Source organism: Taudactylus pleione, unplaced genomic scaffold (assembly GCF_031769625.1).
Source record: "Taudactylus pleione unplaced genomic scaffold, aTauple2 ptg000129l, whole genome shotgun sequence".
NCBI lineage: Eukaryota > Metazoa > Chordata > Amphibia > Anura > Myobatrachidae > Taudactylus > Taudactylus pleione.
The window spans coordinates 14,103,296-14,130,771 of NW_028284531.1; the positions used below are offsets into that span (position 1 = coordinate 14,103,296).

At 40.2% G+C, this 27,476-nt stretch overlaps 2 protein-coding genes across 2 annotated transcripts; both read left to right on the top strand.

The window, feature by feature from the left end:
* Positions 1–218: 218 nt before the first annotated feature.
* Positions 219–1,154, top strand: LOC148523648 (olfactory receptor 2C3-like). Its single transcript, XM_088472998.1, has one exon. The coding sequence runs from the start codon at positions 219–221 to the stop codon at positions 1,152–1,154; it is 936 nt and encodes a 311-aa protein (XP_088329124.1).
* Positions 1,155–25,502: 24,348 nt separating this feature from the next.
* Positions 25,503–26,429, top strand: LOC148523649 (olfactory receptor 2C3-like). Its single transcript, XM_088472999.1, has one exon. The coding sequence runs from the start codon at positions 25,503–25,505 to the stop codon at positions 26,427–26,429; it is 927 nt and encodes a 308-aa protein (XP_088329125.1).
* Positions 26,430–27,476: the final 1,047 nt, after the last annotated feature.

Here is a 27,476-nt window from a genome sequence, read left to right on the forward strand (position 1 = left end):
ACTTTATTGTAATAGTGGTATTAGACATACCTCTCAACATGACCCATTCCAGAAGGGACAAAATGTCCTGCTCCTGGACGTCCCTCTTAGTTAATTAAGTTAAATATTTTTAGAGTTCTAGAGAGATTAAATTGTTAATGTAACCTCTTAGCAGTTGTGTGCATAACGATATACTTACAACATTGTACTTTGCTTGCAGGTTGTTGTTGTTGACAGTAATGGTCACTGGAAATCAAACCACAGTGAAGGAGTTTATTCTGTTGGGGCTGACCAGCCAGCAGAACATGCAGGTTCCTCTCTTTGCTATATTGCTAACATTCTACATGACATCACTGATTGGTAACATCCTCATAATATGGATAAGCAGTGTAAGCACTCGCCTCCACACACCTATGTATTTCTTCTTGCGAAACCTATCTTTCTTAGATATCTGGTACACATCAAGCATCGTTCCTAAAATGCTGATAAACTTCTTATCATTGGACAAGAGCATTTCATTTAATGCTTGTGTCACCCAGATGTTTATCCATCTTTCTTTAGGAGGGACAGAGTGCTATCTCTTGTTAGCAATGGCCTATGACCGGTATGCGGCTATATGCCGCCCCTTACACTACACTACTACTATGCATCCTGTCTTGTGCATTACGTTGGCAGCTGGGTCTTGGTTGGGAGGCATAGTTAACTCAGTAATACACACATGTCTTGCATTACGGCTACCTTACTGTGGGCCTAATGTAATTAATCACTTTTTCTGTGAGGTGCCTTCCATATTGGAGCTGGCCTGTGCTGATGCCTCTGTCAATAAGATGGTTATCTTTGTATGTGCTATCTTAGTGGTCATGGGACCATTTGTACTAATTATAGTCACTTATGGCTACATTATCTCCAACATTATAAAGATAAGTACATTGGAGGGGCAGAGAAAAGCCTTCTCCACTTGTGCTTCACACATTATTGTGGTGTCCTTGTTTTATGGCACCATTATATTTATGTATATGAGGCCAGGGTCAATCCATGTATCTAACCAAGACAAAATGGCCACTTTGTTCTACAGTGTTATAACCCCAATGCTGAATCCTCTGATCTACACTTTGAGAAACAAGGATGTAAAAGGAGCATTGACTGATATTACAAGAAAAAAGATCATAACTTAATGAATATAACATGGAATAAAGTCATACCATGTTTTACATACAAGTCTTCCATCATATGTCTCCTGTTATCTAGCACTGCTCTGTGAGTCTCTAGTCTAAGTCATTATGATTATAAATATACAAACAGAACGTGCAAACAGTGAAGCCAGCCATTATAATGACAGCATTGAGGCATGAGGCACAAAGTAGCTACATTTTGTGCATGTGACAAGCCTGTATTATTAAGTACACTGCAGTAATGCTTTCTTCTGTACATTTAGGTCACATTCTTCACTTCAACCTATAGGAAAATATTTTTATTTGTGATCAATAATATGGGATTTGATAAGCATGTGCTGTTTAATGTACATTAATTCATTTTGAGAAGATAATGAATGATCATGTGACATACCCAGCTACTAGCGACTGTGCCAACCCACAATATCAGTCACACATTGCAAATAAGTACACAATTAGCAAAGTGTTAAAGTACATGATGTATGATGTGTAATCACAAGCAACAGATGTTCGCAACTAAATGGACATTGTAAAATAATAGAAATTGTGAACAAGCACTGGCGCACTAGGATTCAAGCAGCCACAGTGTCAAACTATCCCCAATAAGCATCAATAATCAAAAACAAAGTTCATATGACACTTGCGGCGCTACTAGTCTGTCATTTGTCCTTCTTTCATATAATTCATCCGATGCATCGATGTACACACGTTCCCTCATGAGATATAAGTTGTCGTTTATTAAATAATGGTATCATACCACCCTGAGGAAGAGTGACAACACTCGAAACGCGTTGGTGACAGTGTATGGACACATCTGCACTTATCTTCCGAATCTAATTGACCTTCTGTGGACAACTTGACAGTTGCCTAGAAAGGAGAAGGGAAGGATTCCGGATATCGCCCACTATACTCACTTAGTGGCACCTGGCCAGGTGCCGAACACGGTACGGTTTAAACTTTTATGAAATAATATAATGGAAATTGTATTATTTATTTATTTATTACTGTGCACTTTATTGCTTGCTCTTTTGTGTACCTAAATGTGCCATTTTGAATTTTTCTTCATGAATAAATATGTATTTGTTTTCTTGACCTATTACACTATGGTCATTCTCTTGTTATTTATCATTTTATGAGAATTTGGATGCAGATTGGAATATTTCTTGGTGGAAAACCCAGAATATCATTTAATATACAACACCTCATATCTCGTATGGGAACGTGTGTACATCGATGCATCAGATGAATTATATGAAAGAAGGACAAATGACAAACTAGTAGCGCTGCAAGTGTCATACGAACTTTGTTTTTGATTACAAATGGAGATTGTGCTGTATATCTGATTATATAAAAAAAACACAAGGTACATTTGATGAAGAATCATCTGCAATTATACCCCAAATCACAAGTACAAATTGTATTAATTAAAAAAGCTGCAAATGTATAGAATTATACAGTATTGGTGCTTACAGTATATGACTGCCTTCTAATTAGCCCTATATGATTTATATTTTATTGCACTGCTTGGTTGATTATATATCTCTATGAGCTGCTTCAGGTATATTAGCTATATTTTAAGGTACAATTAGATGCTTCTGAGAAAGTTGTGGGGTTATTCCACAAGAAAACATGCTAAACTACCATAATCTGGACACCTTGGGATCCACTGAATCACCCACCCGGACCAGCTACCTCTGTGGACACCATCTAAATATCCTGCATTTGTCATCACCCATACTCTTGATAACAGTGACTATATGAACCCAACTCTCTCAATCTTGCACGTAACATTTACTCCACATGCTGGATATTTATCCAGATTCTTCATTCATTCTTTGGATTATTTGTCCACCATATAAGTGACTAAACTATATCATAAACCTAATGCCATCATTAATTAATGGTTTTGGATTATTCCCTGGAGTCCTAATTCTGCTTTAATTCATCACTGACTATTTAGATGTTACATTTTTATTCAAATTGATATAAACTTGACTTTTTAATAATTAAAAGGTTTTTTTACAATTTAATATCAACCAAGTAATTTATACTGTTTTTCAATTGGTGATTCACTATAGCCATGTTAGCACTATTCTGCGTTTTGATTAATATATAATACAAAGGCTTTTCTGCAAATATGACCTTTTTACTTTCTCCTGGATATCCGTCTGCAGAGTTTCTCCCCAGTGTCTGAGGGTTCTTGACACTGAGGCACAGTGGTGTGACTCCCAGAGGCAATAGAAGCATTTTCCTCTGGGTGCCAGCTGTCAGGGAGGCACCAAAGAGGGAGAAAGGTGCAGTGGTAGACCTCCAAGGGACTGCTGAGCTATGACAGAAGTGACTAATCTCTCTCTGCTTATTTGTTTTGCTGCAGTCACTGCTGTTGTTGCTCAGCAGCCCCTTGGTGGTCCCCCAGGAGGGCTGGCTGCCTTTTGCATAAACTGCAGTGCATTATTATTCAGATTATAAATGATTATGAAGAAGTCCAAGATATGGACAAAACACGTTGAAGGCTCCTATTCTCTACCCATTCATGAATTTACCACTTTTTATGATCAGATAAGCCAATTTTTATCCTTATTTTATTTGATATTCTTACGGCATTTTTATATAGAATTTTTTATACTTGTATGTTTATTTGTGGATTTTATGTATACTATCCTACAAGTGGAAGGATATTACTCCTGTCTTTGATTAAAAGTTTTTATATATTTTATATACAAATTGTATGAGTATTTTTGCACATTTATAATCTGAATAATAATGCACTGCTGTACACATTTATGAAATGTTGTTAGATTAAGGTTCACACACATATTGTTGTAAATTACACTCCTATCACTTTGTGTATACTAGTAATCATTTGGAGGTTTTCCTATATGAGTTTTATTTATACACTGAGCACTTTTTTGCCTGTCACTAAGCACTTTATTTTGTAAGGTTGCTATTTTTAGGGATACATATACAAGGGTATACAAGCACATGAGGCACTCTAATCCAGTTCCAATATTCACATTTGTTTATATGTAACAGATTACCAGTGATACATTTTCTACTGGTTGACACAAAACCCATATTTTTGGGGAGTGCTTGATAATTATACTTATATCTCTATACGGTAAGGTAATATACATGCATGTGAAAAGTATATTAAAACAACATTCACAAGGATCTGTACTAATTTGGCACTGTAATCTCCCTCTACACACATATATATATATATATATATATATATATATAAATATATATATACATGCTTGTAACAATTTCTTGGCTAACTACCATATCTTAGCAAAAAAATATAAGTAATTTATTCTTCTAAACCTGTAAAATCTGCTAGAGAAGGAATAGACCTACTACATGCCGAAAAGAATCTACTGATTCCCAAACTTCCATTAGTCATGAGATCCCTGTGGAAATAAGTTTGAAATATTTACATCTCCGACCACATCTCCCCCGGGTAGGTCGACTTTTTTAGTAAAGGATCATAACATCCCATCATGATATTGCATCAATGATTAAAATCTCCAATGGGTTTAAAAAAACATTACATGCATTACCTAGATGAGGCAGAAGAGGAAGTGAAAAATTTGCCAAAAAGAGGACCTAATTGGAATGTCTGAAGCAGAAGGAGGAAGGGATTTTTAACATCTCATCAAAAACGTTATCCTTCCCACAAATGAATGTTTATTTTATCAGATATACTGTATATATTAAATATGTTAACAACTACAATGTATACCTTTCATTATCGTACACACATTAATTTCAATATCATACACACATTAAATAAGGGGTTAAAATTTGCCCCTAACCAACATGTAGATTAGTTTAATCTATTTAAATAAATGTGAATAAATTTGATTTATATAATTGTAATATATATATATATATATAATATACATTACAACAACCTTTTTTTTATGACTCAGTCAGAGAATATTTTAGTCAATTAGATTTGAGGAAAAGATAATTGAACATCACAAGAAAAATCAGAATTAAAATAATTATCTTAGGATCAATCAGTAGATTTTAAGAATGCTGATAAGGGAGGAGGTGTGGTAGTGTAGGATAAAAATAAATATATTTCAGAAGAGGAAAAAATATTAGGAGATAAAGAGATCTAGGGGTAAATTTACTAAGAATCGAGTCTGGTCGAGTTTGCAATCTCTGGAGAGTTTGGGCATTTTTTTCACTCGCAAATTTTCTAATGTAAAACTCGGGAGAGAAATCTCCTTTGCTACGGGAAAATACTGGAGAGTTAGCAATCTCTCTTCAATTCACCATTGGCTAAACTCGAGAACCTTTTCACTAGTGAAGATAGGATTTGGGAATTTACGAAGAAGAGAGTTTCTAAACTCCCATGACAACGGACAACACTCCTGTAAAAATTTGTGAAATCAATTCACATGCCTGTGATCTGCGAGTTTGGCAGAAACATACACAGATCAGTGTGATCCATGTATGTTTCTGCCTGCAAATAGAAAAAAAAGGGTTAATTTAAAAAAAAAAATGACATAGGGTCCCCGCCCCTCCAAAAGCATAACCAGCCCCGGACATGTCAGCCAGTCCTGGTTCCAAACATAAAGGGGAACAAAACGAGTAGGGTTCCACTGTAATTTAGGAACAAGAACCAGGCTGCAGGGCCAGTCCTGGTTTTCATTATAGGGGGGAAAAATGCGTAGGGGTCCCCCTGTAATTAAAACCAGCACTGGACCCAAACCAACCGTGGTGTAATGCCACAGCCTGGAGACCTTATTACCGGGTATCCAGGGCCAAAGCATTCTCATCCCAAGCCGGTCAAGGGAGATGGGGACCCCCACAAGAAGGTGTCCCCCCTCTCCCAAACCCCAGGCTTGGTCTGAAGTACGGGGCTCTTCCCTGCACCCCTGGAGCGGTGGATACGGGGGATAATAAAGTGTAAAATCAAAGTAAACTATTGCATTTTACAGTGGAACTACAGGTGCCAGCATGGCTGCCCTTTTGCACTTGTGGAACTACAAGTACCAGCAGGTGCCTGGCACCCGTACCTCCACTGTAAAATAAATAGCTAAATAAAGACATGACACACTGTAAAATACAGTAGTTTACTTTGATTTTACACTTTATTACCCCTGTACCCACAGCCCAGGAGTGTGGGGAAGAGTGCCAGGCTTCAGACCAAGCCTGGGGTTCGGGAGAGGGGAGATCCCCTGCTTGGCCTGACTGGCTTAGGGTGAGAATGCTTTGGCCCTAGAGACTCAGTAATAGGGTCTTGGGGCTGTGGCATTACACCCCGGTCGGTTTGAGTCTGGTGCTGGTTTTAATTATAGGGGGACCCCCTACACATTTTTGTTCCCTATAATTAAAACCAGGACTGGCCCTGCAGCCTGGTGCTGGTTCCTAAATTATGGTGGAACCCTACTCGTTTTGTTCCCCGTAATCTTAGGAACCAGGATTGGCTGACAAGTCCTGGGCTGGTTATGATTTTGGGGGGGGACCCTACATAATTTTTTTTAAACAATTAATCCTGTTTTTTACAGATACAAAACACAAGAAGCTTACACATATCTCACTGATATGTGCAGGCTGCTTGCTCAGGAGAGTTTTGCAGAGAGAAGACACTACAATCTCGGGTGAGTAATCTCCTTCAAAGCTTGCTACTTGGGGGAGAAATCCTGATCTGCTTCACCATCAGCCATCTCACTCTCAGCTAAACTCACTTCTTAGTAAATTTGTGAGTTTCAGGAGCCTCAAATCACCCGAGTTTCGGCGATGCTAATTGAGTTGAAAATAAAGAAAACTCGACCAGACTCGATTCTTAGTAAATTTACCCCCTACAGTAAACTACACAATGACCCCCACATCAAGATTTCAAATAAAATTCTTTGGGTTATTACATAAGGCTGAACAAAATAGAATAATAAACCAAGAAGAGTTAAATTTTCTATATACTCAAACTCCCAATATGGCTACTTTTTACCACATTCCTAAAATACAAAAAATATAGACTCCCCACCAGGGAGAGCAATTATCTTTAGTGTGGAGTCTCTTACTGCTAGTTTATCACACTATATTGATGTAAAACTTATACTATACTGTGTGTCAAAACACTTCAGTCTTATATGAAGGATTCTACAGATATACAAATGTAAAAGATTTATTTTGCAGCGATTCATTTCATTGGTTGATGCTTAGGCACTTCATTCTTTCATTCTCCATGAGAAGGGGTTACATGCTATGAAATGTAAATTGGATCAATATATTAACATTAATATTAAAGAAAGAGAGTTTATCATAGGTAGTAAAAATGTTATATACACATAACTTCATTAAATTGGGGGATGATATTTATTTTCAAATAAATGGCACAGCAATGGACATGAAATTTGCATTGGCATATGCCAACATTTTTATGGGATTATTGAAGCTAAAAAACATATACAGTCAGGTGCATAAATATTGGGACATTGACAGAATTTTCATATTTTGGCCTCTATTCACCACCACAATGGCTTTGAAATGAAACAAGCAAGATGTGCTTTAACTGCAGACTTTCAGATTTAATTTGAGGGTAATTACATCCAAATCAGGTGAACGGTGTAGGAATTACAACGGTTTCTATATGTGCCTCCCACTTTTTAAGGGGTTGTTTGACAGAGTAAAGGGATGGGGAGACAGGGATACAGAGTGAAGGGGGGAGGCAGAGAGACACAGTGTCACAGTGCACCGGACACCGACTATTACTTACCGGGTCCGGCAGCACTGGAAGCTCCGTCTGCGGCGGGCAGCGGGCGGAGAGTCCCCGGCGCCCGCTGGCATGATGTCAGCTCTGGGTCCCCCTCACAAGTACAGGCAGCCGCAGTTCTCCTAGAAGGGCGCGCGCTGACCTGCAAGAAATTTAAAGGGACAGGCGCACCAAACGTGAAGTCATGTTTGGCGCGAGATTTGGACTTCTCCCTATAAGAGGGAGTCTCCGGCACCAAACACCATACTCCAGCATTCCAGTACTTACCTGTTATCCTGATCTTGACCTTGGCTTGTTTGTTACTCCGATTTCGTCTGACCCCTTGTACAGCTCCTGATATCTGGTTCTGACCTCGGCTACTCCCTGTGACCCATTTACGTCTGCTCCCTAGTACCGTCTCGTCTGTTTGGTATTGACCCGGCCTGTCGACTACGTTATTCTTCTGCACTACATGCAGTACTCCCCAGCACCTGTACAGGGAAACCTAACCTGAGGGCCGTGACCTGTGTGTCGGACGCAGCCAAGTCCATACCTTCTTGCGAGGGTCCCTGGTGAATGCCGCTGGCACATTAGACTCCATGCCTCAGGCATAGGTCTAGCCAATTCCCTAAATACGGGCCGCATCCACAATCCGTCCGATAGTTGTGACAGAATACTCTGGCCAAAAACATGGATGCTGCTAGTAATACGTCATCACGAGATCTGCTCGAGAATTGACTTGCTAGAGTCAAGAAGTAAGGACAGGACCAGGCTCAGATTATGCAGTGTTTGGAGACACTAATGCAGCAAGTCGGTGTCGCTAAAGTACCTCCGGTACAACCACGTCTATTCACTACTGCACCAGCCGCCGGAGGTACCGTATCAATATGGATTCCGAATCCAACAAAGTATGATGAGGATCCTACAGGCTGTTGTGGATTCCTGAACCAGTGTTTGATCCAGTTCGAAGTCCAGGCAGCAAGCTTCCCTTCACAGGACAAAAATGGCTTATATAATCTCGCTAGTGTCAGGTCAAGCATTGGCTTGGGCCTCTCCAATGTGGGAAAGGAATGATCCGCTAGTCAACAACAGCGCCGAGTTCCTGAAAGCTTTTCGGAAGGTCTTTGACAAGCCTGGACGGGTATCCTCCGCAGGGTCAGCCATTTTACAGCTGAAACAGGGAAATCAATCTGCAGGACAGTATGCAGTGCAGTTCCGAACCCTTGCTTCTGAGTTGGGGTGGAACAACGAAGCCCTGGTTGCCACCTTTATGCAGGGGCTGTCGGATCAAATTAAAGATGTCCTTGCATCTAGGGAATTGCCGACTTCTTTGGATGAATTAGTCTCCTTGTGTATCCAAGTGGATCTTCGCCACAGAGAGAGCACGTGAAAGGGAACAGTCTCGCCACTTCACCTTTAAGCTGGCTCCCTGTTTCACGGCACCTATTGAGCCCCTAGAGGAATCCATGCAGATTGGGAAGTCTCGCCTCCCTGCCACAGAAAGGGATAGGAAGTTTAAAAATAAACTTTGTTTGTACTGTGGCGAACCAGGTCATCTTCTCTCTGGCTGTCCAAAGTGTCCCGGAAACGAGAAGGCCTAACTGATCAAGGGGTGGTTAGGTTAGGTGCATTCCAATACACCCCAAAAAACAGTGTTACTTCCCAGTTTTCCATCGATGTAACTCTGGTCGTGGAAATTCTTCTGAAGTCATCAAGGCCTTCTTAGATTCAGGTGCCGATGGCAATTTCATTATGGCTAAGAAGGTCCAAGAGTTAAGGATTGCGAGAATGCCGCTGCAAAAACCCCTTTGCATTATTGGAGAGGATGGGAATAAACTTCCCATGGCTACCATTTACTCACGGACGACAGAAGTTACCATGCAAATAGAGGCTCTTCATCGAGAATTGATAACATTCTATATTCTCCCGTTAGCCGAGAGTCCGATCATTCTAGGTCTTCCTTGGCTCCACAATCATGTTCCTATTCTAGATTGGAAGGAACCTCAAATTATGTTGTGGGGGTCTTAATGCCGTGGATCCTGTTTATCATCTGTTAAACTTCCACACCGTGTCATTCAAATTTCAGTCGTCTCTCCAGAAGACCAACTTCCAGTCCCATATCAATCCTTTAGAGACGTGTTCAGTAAAAAGGCCGCAGAGATGCTTCCTGCTCACTGGGAATGGGTTTGTGCTATAGACTTACTACCAGGGAAGGTACCGCCCCGTGGAAGAATTTTTCCCCTTTCGCTTCCAGAGTCCCAGGCTGTAACTGAATACGTTAAGGAAAATCTGGAGAGCGGCTTTATCAGGGAGTCTAACTCACCTGCCAGAGCTGGTCTGTTCTTTCTTCAGAATAAATATGGAGACTTGAGACCATGTATCGATTACTGGGGCCTGAATGCAATCACCTTTAAGGACCGGTACCCCCTACCACTGATTTCTGAACTTTTTGACCAAATAAAAGGGGCAAAGATTTTCACTAAGCTGGATCTCCGTGGGGCCTACAACCTAATCAGAATCCGGTCTGAGGACGAGTGGAAGACGGCCTTTAATACTCGAGAGTACTTAGTCATGCCCTTCGGATTAAGCAATGCCCCAGCTGTTTTCCAGAAGAACATAAATCATATTTTCCGGGACTTGTATAAATATGTAGTGGTATACCTGGACGATATCCTAATATTTTCTGAGGATATAGCAAGTCATCGCCAACATGTATGTGAGGTACTGTCATGGCTCCGGGTTAATCAGCTTTTCTGCAAACTGGAGAAATGCTCTTTTGAGCAAAACAAGCTAACATTTCTGGGGTGCATCATTTTGGGTTCCTGCCTTCGAATGGACCCAGAGAAGCATGCCGCTGTTGTGAATTGGTCCCGTCCAGTTGGGTTTAAAGCAATACAACGCTTCCTGGGTTTTTGCAACTTCTACCGCCAGTTCATTAGGAACTACTCTTTCATTGCTGCTCCCATCACTACTCTTACCAGAAAGGGTCAGGACACTTGTGTGTGGTCAACTGAGGCAGAGGAAGCTTTCGTTCATGAAACAGCACTTCCTTTCAGCACCCATCCTGAGACAACCTAATTGTGACAAACCTTTTTTTTGGAGGTGGACGCTTCCACAGTTGGTGTTGGGGCAGTCCTGTCGCAGAAAGATAAAGACAATAAGTGATGCGCCTGTGGGTTCTTTTCCCGAAAGTTCTTTGCATCAGAGAGGAACTATGCTGTTGATGATAAAGAACCACTTGCCATTAAATTGGTTCTACAAGAATGGTGATACTTGTTGGAAGGAGCTAAATTTCCGGTAACAGTCTATACATAAGAATTTGACGTACCTCAGGACAGCTCACTGTATAAATTTTCATCAGTCCAGATGATCTTTATTCTTCGATCGATTTAATCTAGTGATTACTTACCGGCCAGGTAATAAGAACATCAAAGCCGACGCCCTGTCTCGAGCATTTAGTTCTGCTGAAATGGAAGAAGTAAGGGAAGACAAGCCATTCTAAACCCTGCCTGTTTCATTGCAGTCACCAATAGGGTCAAGATTCCTCTGGGAAAAACATTCATAACACTAGAACTCCGGTCTAAATTGCTTTAGAGGGCACATTCATCACATTTCAGTGGGCATGCAGGAGTCAAAAAAACCTTGGAGCTGATCCTCAGGAGGTACTGGTGGCCGTCGTTCCATCAGGATGTAAAGGACATCGTGGCAGCTTGCCATATTTGTGCACAGCACAAGGTTCCACAGCACTCTCCATCAGGTTCCCTGTTGCCACTACCAGTGCCTGATAGTCCTTGGACTCACATTTCTTTGGACTTTGTGACTGATCTGCGTTCATGCCAAGGGTTCAACATAATTCTGGTGGTAGTGGGTAGATTCTACAAAGCCGCTCACTTTTTTTCTTTAAGAGGTCTACCTTCAACACAAAAATTGGCGGAAGTGTTTATAAGAGAAATCTTTAAGTTACACGGGTTTCCTAAGGACATTGTTTCCGACCGAGAGGTGCAGTTTACCTCCAAGTTCTGGAGTGCATTATGCAGGTACTTTGGCATTAACTTGAGCTTTTCTTCGCCTATCATCCCCCGAGTAATGGGCAAACTAAGCGAGTAGACCAGGAATTGGAAAAATTAATTTGTATATACAGTATGTTTCTGCCGGTCAAGATGACTGGGTCTCTCTGCTACCTTGGGCTGAATTTGCCCACAATAATCTATATCATGAGGCATTGGGACACTCTCCATTCTTCGTTCAGTACAGTTTGCATCCAGTGTTACCGGAGTTACCAGGAATTCAATCAGTATCACTTCCAGCCATACATGGTACAGTGAATCGATTCTTTAGGATCTGGAAAATGGTAAAAAGGAATTTACGCAAAACCTCTTCAAGGTGAATGTATCCTAGCTCTAAGGGAACAACGGGCGGTTGTTATTGGCGGACGATCTCGCTAGCTGGGTTCTTGTGGTGTCACATGGAGTAGGCATCGGAATTCACAACAATTGGGCCTTTTCAGATTTTACAAGTTATCAATCCAGTAGCATATCATTTGAAACTTCGGAATACTCTAAGAATACCTAATGTGTTTCATGTGTCTCTTCTCAAGCCTTTGGTACTTAATCGTTTCTCAACTCCTCGCAGTTCTAATCCTGTGATTCCGGTAGACCATCAGGAGGAATATGAAGTGAAACAAATTCTGGACTGTAGGGTTTGTAGAGGAAAAATATAATAAATAAACAGTGCTAGTGTGGGAAGTGCAATTCTAAGTGGGGTTCAAGAAATCACCCTGGGTAATACTGATCTATAACAAATATATTAGCATCTGGCTTGGTTAAAAAACATTTATTACATCATGTATAAAACACAGTATTAATAAACTGCTCCCTACATAGGGGCAGTGGTGTAACTGCACAAATGATATATCATAAAAGTATATATCTATATCAATCAATTAACTCTGGCATCTTACTCATATGGGAGGCACTGGTGTTTGGTAGTAAACGATGGTATGTAGATTCCGGAATATGATCCAGTAGTAAAGGAGACGTTACCAGTCCTGGTTAGCAAGATGTCCTCGCAATAATGTCCTCCTATAGAGGGATATTCCAGCGGTGTCTCAGGAAGAAAATATATACTGGTCCGGATCCTGTTAAAATATCCACAGTGGTATGAAGTCCTCCCAGAGTAAGTATAGCATATAGAAGAGTGTAGGCACTACACATGCAAAATATAGTTAGCAGGCTCAACGCGTTTCCGTGTGGAAATACTCACACCTTCGTCAGGAGCAAGTGTGTTCAGCAAGCTTGTAGAGGAGCTGTTCAGTTTTTGGTGGTTTGGAAGGGGTATGATCCTGAGGAAAGCTGCTGGGTCAAGGCCTCAGACATCCATGCTCCTCAACTTCTTCAGAAGTTCCACCAGAAGTTTCCTAGCAAACCATTTGTGGGGTGTTCGGTGCCCACCCCTAGAGGGGGGGTATTGTCACAGTGCCATGGACACCAGCTATTACTTACCGGGTCCGGCAGCACTGGAACCTCCGTCGGCAGTGGGCAGCGGGTGGAGAGTCCCCGGCGCCCGCTGCAATGATGTCAGCTCCGGGTCCCCCTCTCAAGTACAGGTGGCCGCGGCTCTCCTAGAAGCGCGCGCACCGACCTGCAAGAAATGTAAAAGGACAGGCGCGCCAAACATGAAGTCATGTGTGGCGCGAGACTTGGACTTCTCCCTATAAGAGGGAGTCTCTGGCACAAGACAGGTGACAGAGTATAAGCTCCATACCATACTCCAGCATTCCACTACTTACCTGTTATCGTGATCTTGACCTTGGCTTGTTTGTTACTCCGATTTAATCTGACCCCTTGTACTGCTCCTGACATCTGGTTCTGACCTCGGCTACTCCCTGTGACCCATTTACATCTGCTCCCTGGTACCATCTCGTCTGTTTGGTATTGACCCAGCCTGTCGATTACGTTATTCTTCTGCACTACATCCAGTACTCACCAGCACCTATATAGGGGAACCTAACCTGAGGGCTGCAACCGGTGTGTCAGACGTACCTAAGTCCATACCTTCTTGCGAGGGTCCCTGGTGAATACCGCCGGAACATTAGACTCCACGCCTCAGGCATAGGTCTAGCCAATTCCCTAAATACGGGCTGCATCCACAATCTGTCCGAGAGTTGTGACACACATAGTAAAGGGGGATGGTGAGAGACACAGGCCAACGTGATAGTGTGGCAGAGGGATGCAAGGGGGAGATCATGATGTGCTGAGAGATAACTCAGGGAGGAGATGATGGTGTGCTGAGAGATGCAGGGGGCAGGACGTGGCACAGGGGGCACGAGTCTGGTTGATCCACTGTTGTGTGATGATGATTTTGGTAATATTGCTGCACAAACAGGCATCTTCTGGACCATGATATCCTACATGAATAGTGAATACCAACTGAAGATGCAGTTTGCCCAGGGAGGATACATTTCTTTAGAGGTTGTGAGAATCCACCATATAGTTAAGGTGCATATGGAATGGAAAGGAATTTTCCCAGAGTGACGAAAAACAGTGGCATGTCATGTTGACATGCTCACATTTTTAATTGGCTAAACCCTCAGTGGCATGTGGCCACACCCATTTTGGCACGCGTGCCTTCGACGCATGCACTCACTTGGGAGGGCACCATTTTTGCCAAAGACCCTAGTTGCGCCTCTGATTACAACAAGCACTTTATATAGAGTTTTGGCGCCAAACACAGGGAGCATATATTATATGGCATAAACCTTTTTTAAAAGTTTGGTCTTCACTGCCTGATGGTCTTTTTGTTGTATTCTAGAATATTGATAATAAAAATTAACAAGTCTAATTAGAGATTCTTTCAATATGTTCTTTTTCTTTATTTTGATTATATATATATATATACATATATATATATATATACATATATATATATATATAACATATCCAAGAGGGCGGCACTCACATAAATAGATCATAAGCTGTCCCCGATGCCTTCGTGATAGAATCCTGGATCACAGGTTGAATAATCGTATACACTGCATTAACGGCGGCTCTCAGGTAATAAAAAACAGCACGAGGCAGGAAATTCCTGCTTCGTGCTGTTTTTTCTTACATGAGTGTCGCCGTCAATGCAGTGTGTATATATATATATATATATATATATATACAGTATGTATGCTCTCACGAGCAGGGACCTCTTCCCTCATGTGCTCCTCTTTACATTTTCTTCTACTCTTTACTCCCCATAAGGGCACTTAACACATGACTGCAAACTCCCGGCTGCTTATTGTGAGTGCTTTAATCGCTATTGCAGCAATGTATATAAATCGTGTCCTTGTCCTGCACTGTATTGTACTGTAAGTTACTTGTTTCTTGTTCACCTATTAGTTCTATGTACTATGTAAGGCGTTGCGGAACACTTGTGGCGCCATATAAATAAAGGATAATAATTATATATATATATATATATATATATAAATATATATATTAATCTATTTAATAAACAATTTACACTTATAGCCAGCACATTTTCTCTTAAAACACTAATTATTAACCTGCTGGCCATTTTGGAGAAGATTATATGGTAACCATATAATACTTTATGATGTAGTCCTTTTAGTGGTTACACTGGTAGTTAGAATGTAATTTAAGCACCTCCAGGAGAACATGAACTTCATCCCTGAGGAAGTTTGTTTCAAATGAAATGCATTGGATGTGCTTGTCTACTTCTCTGAACAGCTGCACCTAGAAAGGAAAACTGCCATTGGGAGCTCCCACTTAATTGTGTGCAGTCTGCAGCAGTTGGACTGTCTCTTCCATAGGATTTGGGTGAATTATACTTGTTGCTATACATTATATCAGTGGTCGCGGAACAGGGGTAAATTACCCCACATGGGTTAAAAATGAAATTCCTGGGGGTAATGGATGGACAGCCGGGTATGCATATGAATTATTCTATAATATAGAATGATTCATATGCATGCCCGGCTGTGCTGCAGGGAGGCTCTAAGCCGGACGCCCGCTGAGATGTTATTACCAGCGGGAGCCCGGCTCCTTCCCTGAAGCGCCGCGTTAGCCGGAGGCTGGAGTCCTCTTCTGAACTCCAGCTTCCAGCTCTCTCCATGTGCACTATGGGAGAGACGTCATGATGTCTCTCCCATAGTTCCGAGGAGCAGCCGGGCGGACAGGACAGCGGCGGATGCAGGAGCGGGGATTAAGGTAAGTGTTTTTATTTTTTTTGTACAAGCGGCACTACAGAGGCATTATATGGTGGCACTACTACAGGTGCATTATATGGGGGCACTACTACAGGGGCATAACTATGGGGGCACTACTACAGAGGCATAACTATGGGGGCACTACTACAGGGGCATTATATGGGGTACTACTACAGTGGCATAATTATGGGGGCACTACTACAGGGGCATATGGGGGCACTACTACAGGGCCATTATATGGGGGCACTACTATATGATTTCCTTCCTTTCAAATCAAGGGGGTAACGTCGGCGTATCTAAATATATTTTGGGGTAAAAGGTAAAAGACTTCACTGACCCCTGCATTATATCAAGATTGTGCACTGTAAGGGGTCTATTTACTAAGCAGTGTTAGGAGACAGAGTGAAAAGTGATAAGAAAGTGATAAGGTGCCAGCCAATCAGCTCCCAACTGTCATTTTTCAAACACAGCCTGTGAGATGACAGTTGGGAGCTGATTAGCTGGCACCTTATCACTTTCTTATCACTTTTCACTCTGTCTCTTAACACTGCTTAGTAAATAGACCCCATAGTGTTTTTAATCCTTTTTTTTCATATATAAATTACAAAAATACTACACCATAAGTCTTTTTTCTTTGTTATGTGCTCTGTTCCAGATTTGGAGAATTGGATACCACTATCACTGGAAGGAATCCCCTGTGCACATATGTGTGTGGATTTAAAGCCACAGTTGGATTACTAGTCTCTGAAATAATTGTTCCACAGATTTATGCAGTCTGATACACATATTTTGGGAATACTATTTTCTGTACGAACTTGTGAAGAAATTTGATTGTACCCCTGAAGGAGTCCCATGTTGGGGATGAAATGCGTAGGGTCTCATTTTTGTGCCATAATCCTCCTGCCACCAGAGAGCCCTTTCCTTAGGAGTGATGGTGTGAATTAACATCTACCCCACAAAGGCATTGGATATTGGTAACCATTTTTATCTGATGTAAGAAAATGTTATCTATTGGAAAAAAAAAAACTTTTTATCAAGAATAAACAAACAGTTTCTACTAACAAGGGGCCTTCAGCCATGTTTCAGGTGCTTTTTGGTGAGAGAGTTTAATTTCAGGAAGCTTCAGTTAACCCACATATGAGGATGGGGAATCTTCTGAACCATACAAGAAGAAATCACATCTAATGGTCCCAGGAACCAGAATATATTAAAGAAAGTTAAGAAAGACATTTCCACCTCATTAAGGATCTAATTGACCAATTGTGTGTTAAAGAAATAGTATTTATTTCTGCATCTTTCTAGCACCCTCAAATATAAATATATATATATATATATATATATATTTATACTGTATACGAGTCTAATTATTACACAATTTACACTATATAGCCAGCACATTTTCTCTTAAATCACTATGTATTAACCTGGGTGCCATTTTGGAGAAGATTATGTGGTGACCATACAATACTCTGTGACGAAGTCCTTTTAGTGGATACACTCGTAATTAGAATGTAATTTAAGCACCTCCAGGAAAACTTGAACTTCATCCCTGAGGAAGTTTGTTTCAAATGAAATGCATTGGATGTCTTTGTCTGCTTCTCTGAACAGCTGCACCTAGAAAGGAAAACTGTCATTGGGAGCTCCCACTTACTTGTGTGCAGTCTGCAGCTTTTGGACTGTCTCTTCCATATGATTTGGGTGAATTATACTTGTTGCTATACTTTATATCAAGATTTTACACTGTAAGGGGTAAATTTACTAAAGTGAGAGTTTTTAGAAGTGAGTTTTAAAAGTAATGTTGCCCATAGCAACCAATCAGATTCTAGTTATTATCTTCTAGAAGGTGCTAGTTAAATGTTAAGTATAATCTAATTGGTTGCTATGGGCAACATCACTTTTAAAACTCACTTCTAAAAAACTCTCACTTTAGTAAATTTACCGCTAAGTGTTTTAATCCTTTTTTTCATATAGAAATTTAAAAAAATACTACACCATAAATCTTTTTTACTTTGTTTGGTGCTCTATTCCAGATTTGGAGATCATTAAAAGTGGTGGAATTAGTCCATATTCTCATTATCTTTGAGTGCAACCGTATTCAGATAAACTGTATATTTAGTTAGAAGTATCCAGAATACTTATTTTTCTAGCCACCCTTTGGTGTTTTATTTACTACACTATCGGCCTGATTCAGAGATGTAGGCAATGCCAATTTTTACACAATTGAGTGATAATTGGTAAACTGCGCATGCGTCTAAGTCAATGGTACATTACCGTAGTCACTCGCAGTGACTTGTTACTTGTAGTGTGATTGACATTCAGGTAACGGAGAGTAGCGGCAAAAACCCAGGCATATCGCAAACATTTTCGGGGCATGTCACAACCGACATCTGTGATCCCGTAGGCAATAAAAATGTCAGTTCCCACAGCCAAAAAAAGCTGCAAAACTGCAGAGAAAGCACAATTTCTAATAGAATTGAAATGAATATCAAAGCACCACTGATGTTTTACATCATGAAAAGAATAGAATAGAAACTCTGGATTACCAAGTGGTTTTGAATACTGCTTTAAAACAGTCGTCAACCTGCCCAAAAAATGACTAGGCTCAAACAGCCCGGAGACGCCTACTTTCAGTGCCCGTGCATGCCGCAACATCATCAGTGGTTCGGAACACTCTACAATCGGAGCATCATCACGTGCACCATCTACACTTCCGTTAGCCCTATGGCAGGTACAGTAGAGTGTCTCTGTCTGAACATGGCCTCTGAGGCTGCGGCTCTGCATCTGAGAATGCAGACGCTTTTCACTGTTACGCCCGCGACACTTCCATAATGCCCACATGACTGACTTTATTTACGTTTACTTCAGGCCATGTCCCAGTCACCAGCCATCACCCAGGAACGCCCATGGTTTTCCTTCGTCAGTTCTGATACCACTGATCCTGTATGCAACAGCGCATTTGTGTATAATACACTAAGGGTAATGCATATACAGCATAGGGGTTTTATATTTCATGCATGTGCAGTGATTGCACAACTATGTGAACACCAGCATTGCATGCAGTTAGCCTACACCTCTGAATTAGGTCCATAGTGTATTATAAGGTACACTAGTGAGAAGCCTTAAAGAGACTCTAAATTGAAAAGGTCATTTTGTACAATTTAAGAATAGGTGATTTGGCAGAGGTGTGAAGTTCCAGTGACACACCCTACAAGTTCCATTTTTGCTTTGCCTCTCAATAGAATGTCATTCTGAACTGTATTGCTAAATTCTCATTGTGCATCATTTGTATTCTACAGTATGAATGAGAGAATGGTAGACAATGTTACTGTGTGATGTGGTTGGATTAAGACAGGGAACACTTATGGCCAAATTCCGCCAGCAAAATATGTTACATTTTGTGGCCAAGTGCAGAATATTTCACAGAACGGTTTGATAAATTCTGCTCATCTCTACTTTCAATAAGTTTTTGTGGACATTTAAAAAGTAAAACTGTTCTATTTGCACATTGGGACATAATCCCTCATGAAATCATCATCGGGGAGCATGAAAGTTTCTTTTGTGCTTACCTAGACATGACCTGTAAATGTAATCAGCCTACAAAACTGCCACCTGGATATATATCCAACATACAGAACAGCCAAGCCCATTGTGCAAAATGAAACATGAGCAGATCACACAAAGATGGTATCACCAGTCCACTAAATGCACGAAATAGAATGTTGATGTTAGAATGTTGTTTTCTATATATACAAACATAAAAGATAGTTTATGAGAACTCGGACATCCCAGGGAGAAAAAAGGAAATGGAATTCTATACAAATCTATTTTTCTACAATATATACCAACGGTATATGAAAACATTATCCCAGGTAAATCACACATGTTATCGTGTATTTTACTGCAGTAAATTGTAGATTTATGTATATTCTGTGCATTTTACAAAATGTAATGCATAAAACCAGTGCTTTCTTCTATGAACTAAAGTTGATACAAGTTGCATAGTAATTCATTCAATGTTTGGAGCTACCACTTGTCTAAAGTGCCAACATAAACAATGACTTAATTAGATGTTATTGCTATTTATGTGACAGAATGTAAAATTACGTACTATAAACTACTAACCTCACTCAGAAATGTAATCATCCATGTTTGGCCATTTTGGTCAGACAGAACTGAAAAACGATTATGACCCACATGCATCGATAGTATGAATTTTAACGAATAATGTGATTTTATAAAATCTATAAAAGGATCCTGTTTCCATAATTTATACATATGTTATTTGATTTTATTCTTTGAAAATGGCAATTTATCTTCAACAACCGTTGCAATGCTTTTAATAAAAAGTGCAAAAAAATATTATTTGTAATAGTGATTTGGTCCTAGCCTCATGTCTTCCTAAATACAGTATGGTGTGAATAATAATATACTTGGTTCTTGCAATATACTTACTCTTATAACCTTAGGAAGCATTCATCTTCAACACTCTTATTACTACTAATTACTCCATGGGAAGTAATATATTCCTTCTTACATTAAATTATGTTCATTTGAATTTATTTGCGAACTGTACTGGGATAGCAATAGGTTATTGCAAGCTACAATATACAATAGTAAAATATTTCTTATTATAGAACAATAAGGCTGCAATGCCTCCTCTATGATATGTGCTAAGATAAGGCATGATTTATATATCCTATTGCTTAATTCTCTCTCACCAGCTGACTAGGGCGCACTCATTTATTCATGTACTACCCCTGTCCATCAACATGATCATCTAATTACCATGATTTATTTATGTAATTAAGCCCCACCTAAAGTATTTCAGCAGCAGAACAGGAAGCTACTTGTTCCATACTAGAATTAGATGTACAGGTTGAGTCTCCCATATCCAAATATTCCAAAATATGGAATATTTTTAGCATGACTGAGAAAGTGAAACCTTTGCTGTCTGATGGTTCAATGTACACAAACTTTGTTTAAAGCACAAATTATTAAATATATTGTATAAAATAACATTCAGTGTGTATAAGGTGTATATAAAACATAAATTCATTTTGTGTTTAGATTTGGGTGCCATTCCCAAGATATTTCATTATTTTATGCAAATATTCCAAAATACGGAATATTCTGATATCCAAGATACCCCTGGTCCCAAGCATTTTGTATATGACTCAACCTGTACTAAGCTCTGGATAGTGATAAATCGGAGAGTGATAAACTACCAGCCAATCAGCTCCTGTCGTTTTTCAAACAGCCTGTAACATGACAGTTAGGAGCTGATTGGCTGATACTTTATCACTCTCCAATTTATCACTTTACAGAGCTTAGTACATCTCCCAGATGAATAATTGTGCAATCTCGGCTATATTGTGTATATTTTATTAGATAGATAATGCCTATATTAGTATACATCTGTTCTGGACAACTGGGATCGACTATTCCCTTTATGCTGCACCCACAAACCCTTTCCACTCTATTTAGGGATCAAATTCATCAACTCCTAATTTCTACAAAAGTAGGTGAAAATTTAAATTTTCATCTACTTTAGTAGAAATTAAGGATTGGGGCTATTCATTAAACAGGTAATGCAGGAGATATCACTGATATCTCCTACTTACCTTTCAGCCCCGATCCGTACTGCTGTCTCCATACCTAACCTAACAGAATCAAGCTCCAAAGATACAATATTTTTGGAGCTTGACTGTGGGAGAATTTGCTCCCACACCCCCACTTCCCGGGTTGCGAAGAAGCATCCGCTATCCGCCTCCTTCCGCCAGATACCGGGGCTTTGTGCACCTGCCTGAAGCCCAGATCAAGCAGGCGCACTAGCACTGCCTAGTCAGACTCAGCAGTGCTAACTTTCACTGTTACGAAAGTAGCAATGAAGGGGATCACGGAGACAATTGATTCTCACAGTAGCTTTCTCTGCACCGGAGCAAAGTGAATTTGTATCCACTGCTGCAACTCAAAGTGAGTTGGATCCTTAATTATTGGGGCTGCCTGGCCCCTGATAATTAACATAGCGAATGGACCCCTTAGTAACCCCAAAATCACAACAATTTTCAGGCACAATATCTCAATATAAAAAAGAAAGATGTTTGGTAGTTATCAGTTCGCTCGTAATCAGTTATATTTGTTAATTTGCTGCTCCTATTTACGTGAATCTGTATCACTCTCAAGAAAATACATAGATCAATTTGCAATCATATTACAAATAGCACACAACATATATTCAGATTAGTACATATCCACAGCGGAAAATATATATAATATATATGTAAATATATAGATATATATATATATCTAACTCTCTCCTCCGACTTAATGCAATCCAAGATAGCAAAATTGTAGCTCCCACAAATAGTAAATATGACGAAGATAGTTCCATTGATGAAAAGATTTCAGCAATTAAATCCAGATGGTAAGTTAAACTTTATCCAGCCTTTAATAGTTACTCCTGCGGGATTGTTGCAAATCCTTATCACATAGCAGATGAAATAAAAAACACTGACACCTCCCCGTTTATTGGAATCTCTCTGGTGAGTATTTCTGAGCCCTTTGTAAGCGGAATTAAATCCAGTCCAGCTGGAATAAAGGTCCCAAGTTCTTACCGCTCTGTGAAATCACTGGGCAACTCACAATATTCGGAGACCGTGTCATTTGCAGTGGGGAGGGTGTGCATCAGTCACCGGTGGAATATTGGTATTATTTGCTGGATGCTTAGGATATAAGCGATTGCAGCGGGCGAGGTTCCCTTTCTCTTAACGCGTTTCTCCGCTATTGGGTCTCAGCGGTTTCTTCAGAAGGAATCGTATATGACTGTTAAACTCCCACCTAGCCAATCATTAGTTTTGCACTATCCGTGCACCTGTTATCAACTTAATTGGCTATTTAGGCATAAGGTGATTTCTTAGCTTCAATGTACTATCAAGTTATATAATACACAAGCGAAATAGAGAAATATATACTAGGAAAATTATTCCCTTGACAAAACAAATACACAACAAAATATATATAAAATATAACAATACATTCAAATTCATATTTATGGCATCACTTTAAAGGAATCGTATCTCAGGAATGAAAGGACAACTTAGAATACACCTAAAGTTAACATTGAAACAAATGAAGCTCCTGTGGTGCAGCCAGCAGGAGCTCCAGTCCAGTGTCCAGAAGGTGCGGGGTTCAAATCCCAAAGAGGGTGTTTTTTAAAAAACCTATTTTTATAGTAACCCCATGAATGTAACCTTAGTAACCCCATGAATGTAATTCCCATGGACTCCAGACACGCAGGAGAGCCCTCCTTAGTGTCTGGAGTCACACTGTGTCTGTGGCAGCTTAGTCTTACTCAGAAGGCTGATAGCTGCCTCATCTGCATTCAATGTTTCCGAAGTTTCTGGTTTTGTGTGTGAGCGGCAGATATGAGATGCTTTCAGTGGGCGTCTCTAAGAACTGGATGGCAGGTTAGTCATTAGCATATTTTCGCAATTGCGATCAGTGAGGCCCTTTGATAACAGCTAAAATGCCTAAGACGAAAAAAATGGATTTCAGCTGCCGGTAAAACCTAAGCTGCTAAAACCTGGCGCTAGAGAAGCACTGGCTATATACTTCTATTTAGTGTGATATAGCTGCGTACAATGATCAATCAACAGATTATGTAAACATCACCATGTGCTGCTGCTAATTTTAATGCCAGTAGCCATAGTATTTACAGTACATAGTACATAGTATGGCAGTACATAGTATTTACTATAAAGAAAGGAAGAAAAAAACTGTGCTGCAATGGTGAGAAAAATATATATTAAGTGATGGTGCTTGATAGACCAATTAAATATAGGCTTCTTCTGATTATATATAAAAACATTTATTTCAAAAACACATACAATATAAGATTATTAATATTAGTAGTACATTCTCAATACTGCTGCCAATAATGGATAATAAGTTAGAAACAATTTCACAAACCCATGTATATACAATATGTCCTATTAGGTGTATGGCTTATGTACTCATAGTGAACACTGCTCACCAGAAGATAACCAGTCCGATCTCTAGATATTCTCCACAGAGCAATGAATATGCTGGATCAGTAGTAATAGAATTTCACTTGAATAGTATAAAAACACAGCAATTCATAGGACTAGTTAGTATGATTCTCCTCTGTGATATTCCCCAGTGGACAGACTCTGATACCGGGCTGTATTCAAATGAAAAGTATAGTACCTGTATATACGGCTGCTCATATAACAGTTGTAGTGAGTAAATAGCGTGCGGCACTGTGCTCGATCCTACAGGGCTTTAGCTGCAGGAGTGGCGGAGCAGCCGTGGAAGGCAGATATCAGCTGGTATGAATGGCAAGCCTGCTTGTGCCTCCTGTGTGTGGCAAGGACCCCAGCCAACAGCCATACCCTTCACTGGTGCTTGTCCACAGGGAGGGAGGAGCAGCCAGTCCACTGTAAGTTAGAATGATGGCAATTCCACAGCCGGGCAAACAGGAGATCAAGGCTGGTGAGCAGTGAGGTGAATGCAGCAGTAATACAGAGAGGCTCCTATCCACTAGTTTCGCTCCTATTCAGGAGCTTTTTCAAGATCTTGCCTGTATTTAATTGGTTTATCAAGAAGCATCACTTAATATATACAGTTTTTTTCTTCCTTTCTTTATAGATAAAATGCCTGACCACAATCCCAGCCTAGACATTAAGTAAAAGTATTAAAATATAAGTTTTATCCTTGCAATATTTAATTCAAAATAAAGTTACTGTTATTTTTACTCACATTGCATACATTATGCTTCCATATTGGTTTTATTTTTTTATTGGTATTATTTAAGTATCAAATATACGATGGCTAACGCAACTTTTTTTTCCCTTCAATTTCTCTTTGCATCAATGAATTAATTAGAATCAGAGTCAATATTGCAAAATCAGTGTCCCACAGAAAATACAAAGTGGTCCTGCTCTTAAATATTACATTTACTATAGCAGAATTCATTATTTAAATAAATAAATAACTGTCCTGCTCAATTAATTCCGCACAAGTTACCACATTAGTAAATCAAGTGGAAAATTTGGGAGCAGAGCATTTTGCACTGGGATTATGTCAGAGAATCTGCACACAATGGAGGCAGCTACATCACTGAGCTGTGAGGCCTTAGTAATATCACTAGTTTCCAGTAAATAAATAGGCTGCATGCTGATGAAAACCTAAAAGCAGACAGCTTCCATTTTGTGTAGGCGGATAACGCACTTCTGGTTAAGGCAAGGCACAGAAATTGACCTTTCCACTGTTCAATCCCTATACAGTAGTATAGTGAAATAACACACTTTAACATATTTTAAGCTTAGACAATGTAGTTAAATTGTTTGTATATAAGCCTAATTATCATGACATTTTCACTGTACTACTTTATCTCCAGACTGCTGCTATTGGCATGACTACGTGGAACTACACCAGGGTTGAGGAATTCATCCTTCTTGGTCTGACCAGCCAGCCGAATATGCAGATTGTCTTATTTTTTATATTTTTCATATGTTATGTTATATCAGTTTTCGGTAACGTAATCATTATTATTATCAGCAGGGCAAGCATCCGGCTACACACCCCAATGTATTTTTTCGTGAGTAACTTATCTTTTTTGGATGTTTGGCACACATCAAGTGTTCTTCCCATTATGCTCAGAAATTTCTTGTCAATGAAGAAAAGCATATCTTTTGCTGGCTGTGCCTCCCAGATGTTTATCCATCTCTCTTTAGGAGGGACAGAGTGCTATCTCTTGTTAGCAATGGCCTATGACCGGTATGCGGCTATATGCCGCCCCTTACACTACACCACTGTTATGAATCCCATTTTGTGTAATAAAATGGCAGCTGGGTCTTGGATTGGTGGCATAATAAACTCAGTAATACACACAGTCTTGGCATTACAGTTGCCCTTTTGTGGTCCCAATGTAATAAATCACTTTTTCTGTGAGGTACCTTCTGTGCTGGAGTTGGCCTGTGCGGATGTCTCTCTTAATAAGACTGTCATTTTCTTCTGTGCTATATTAGTGGTCATGGGACCATTTTTCCTTATCCTTATTACCTATGGCTACATCATCTCCAACATAATAAAGATAAGCACATCTGTGGGACGCAGAAAGGCCTTTTCCACTTGTGCTTCACACATTACTGTGGTGTCATTGTTTTATGGCACCATTATATTTATGTATATGAGGCCAGGGTCAGCTCATGTACATAAACAAGACAAAATGGCCTCTTTATTCTACAGCATAGTTACCCCACTGCTGAATCCACTGATCTACACTTTGAGAAACAAGGATGTGAAAGCAGCATTCATGGAAATTGCAAGAAAAAAATGAAAGTACATGAGCAGTCATTTTTTGTGCATGCTTTTTAATCAAATCTCTTCAACAATGGCTGTGTGTTACCATTTATGAAGGTGAATTCCTAGTTGTTGTTACAGCCAAGCGAACATTTCTGAATCAATGCAAAATTTACAAAAGCTTTAGGTTTTCCACGTATCATTCCATATACATTTCACATATGGTACTGTATTTACAGATCGAGCGACGGTTTGCAATTGCGCATGCGTGTAAGCCGCACTTCGCATGCGCAGCGATTGCACTGCGGATACAGACGCACAGAGGAATCCATCACAAAGTCAGTGACAGGCTGTCACCATTTGGGGACGGTAATGAGGAGTGGTCACAAAAATGCAGGCGTGCCTGTCCATTTAAATACAGTTACATGGATGTGCATAAATTAGAGACCTCTGCGTGAGAGGAGAGCTCCTGAGGCTGTGGCTGGTTAGACCTGCTGCAAAGGGAAGACCGCCATCGATGGTACCGATATTTGTGCTGGTATGCGTCATCACACGCTGGTAAGAAGGCAGCAGTGGGAATCCGTATGCTCAGGTGATCTTTGCAGATATTAGCATATTTTCACAGCTGCGTTGCGTACGAAAACGCTGCTGCGATCACATTAGCATCCATCTCTGAATAAGGCTCTTAGTCCACCTGCAAGGAGACAGTATGACTGTACACTATAGCCACACATAATGGGCATCCTGTTAGGACAATATCTGTCCTCTTAGTATATGGTCTTAACAAACATAAATTCTGGCCAATACTTTGGCATGTTTGAGCAGTCAACAATGACAACACAATAGCAATTATCTTCAGACATCTTTATTCCAACATACCCTAACAATCCAATTGGATTAAAGCTGAATATTATTGGGCCAATATGAAAACAATTGTAGGGGCATGGCCAAGCTGGCAGCCATACTAGAAATGTCTCTCAGGAGCTCCAGACCAACATTTCTTTGCAACTCTTGGAGGGCTTCCTGCCTACTCAACCAACAGGCTTCCTACACTGCCCACCCGACCTGACAGGGAGAAGGGATC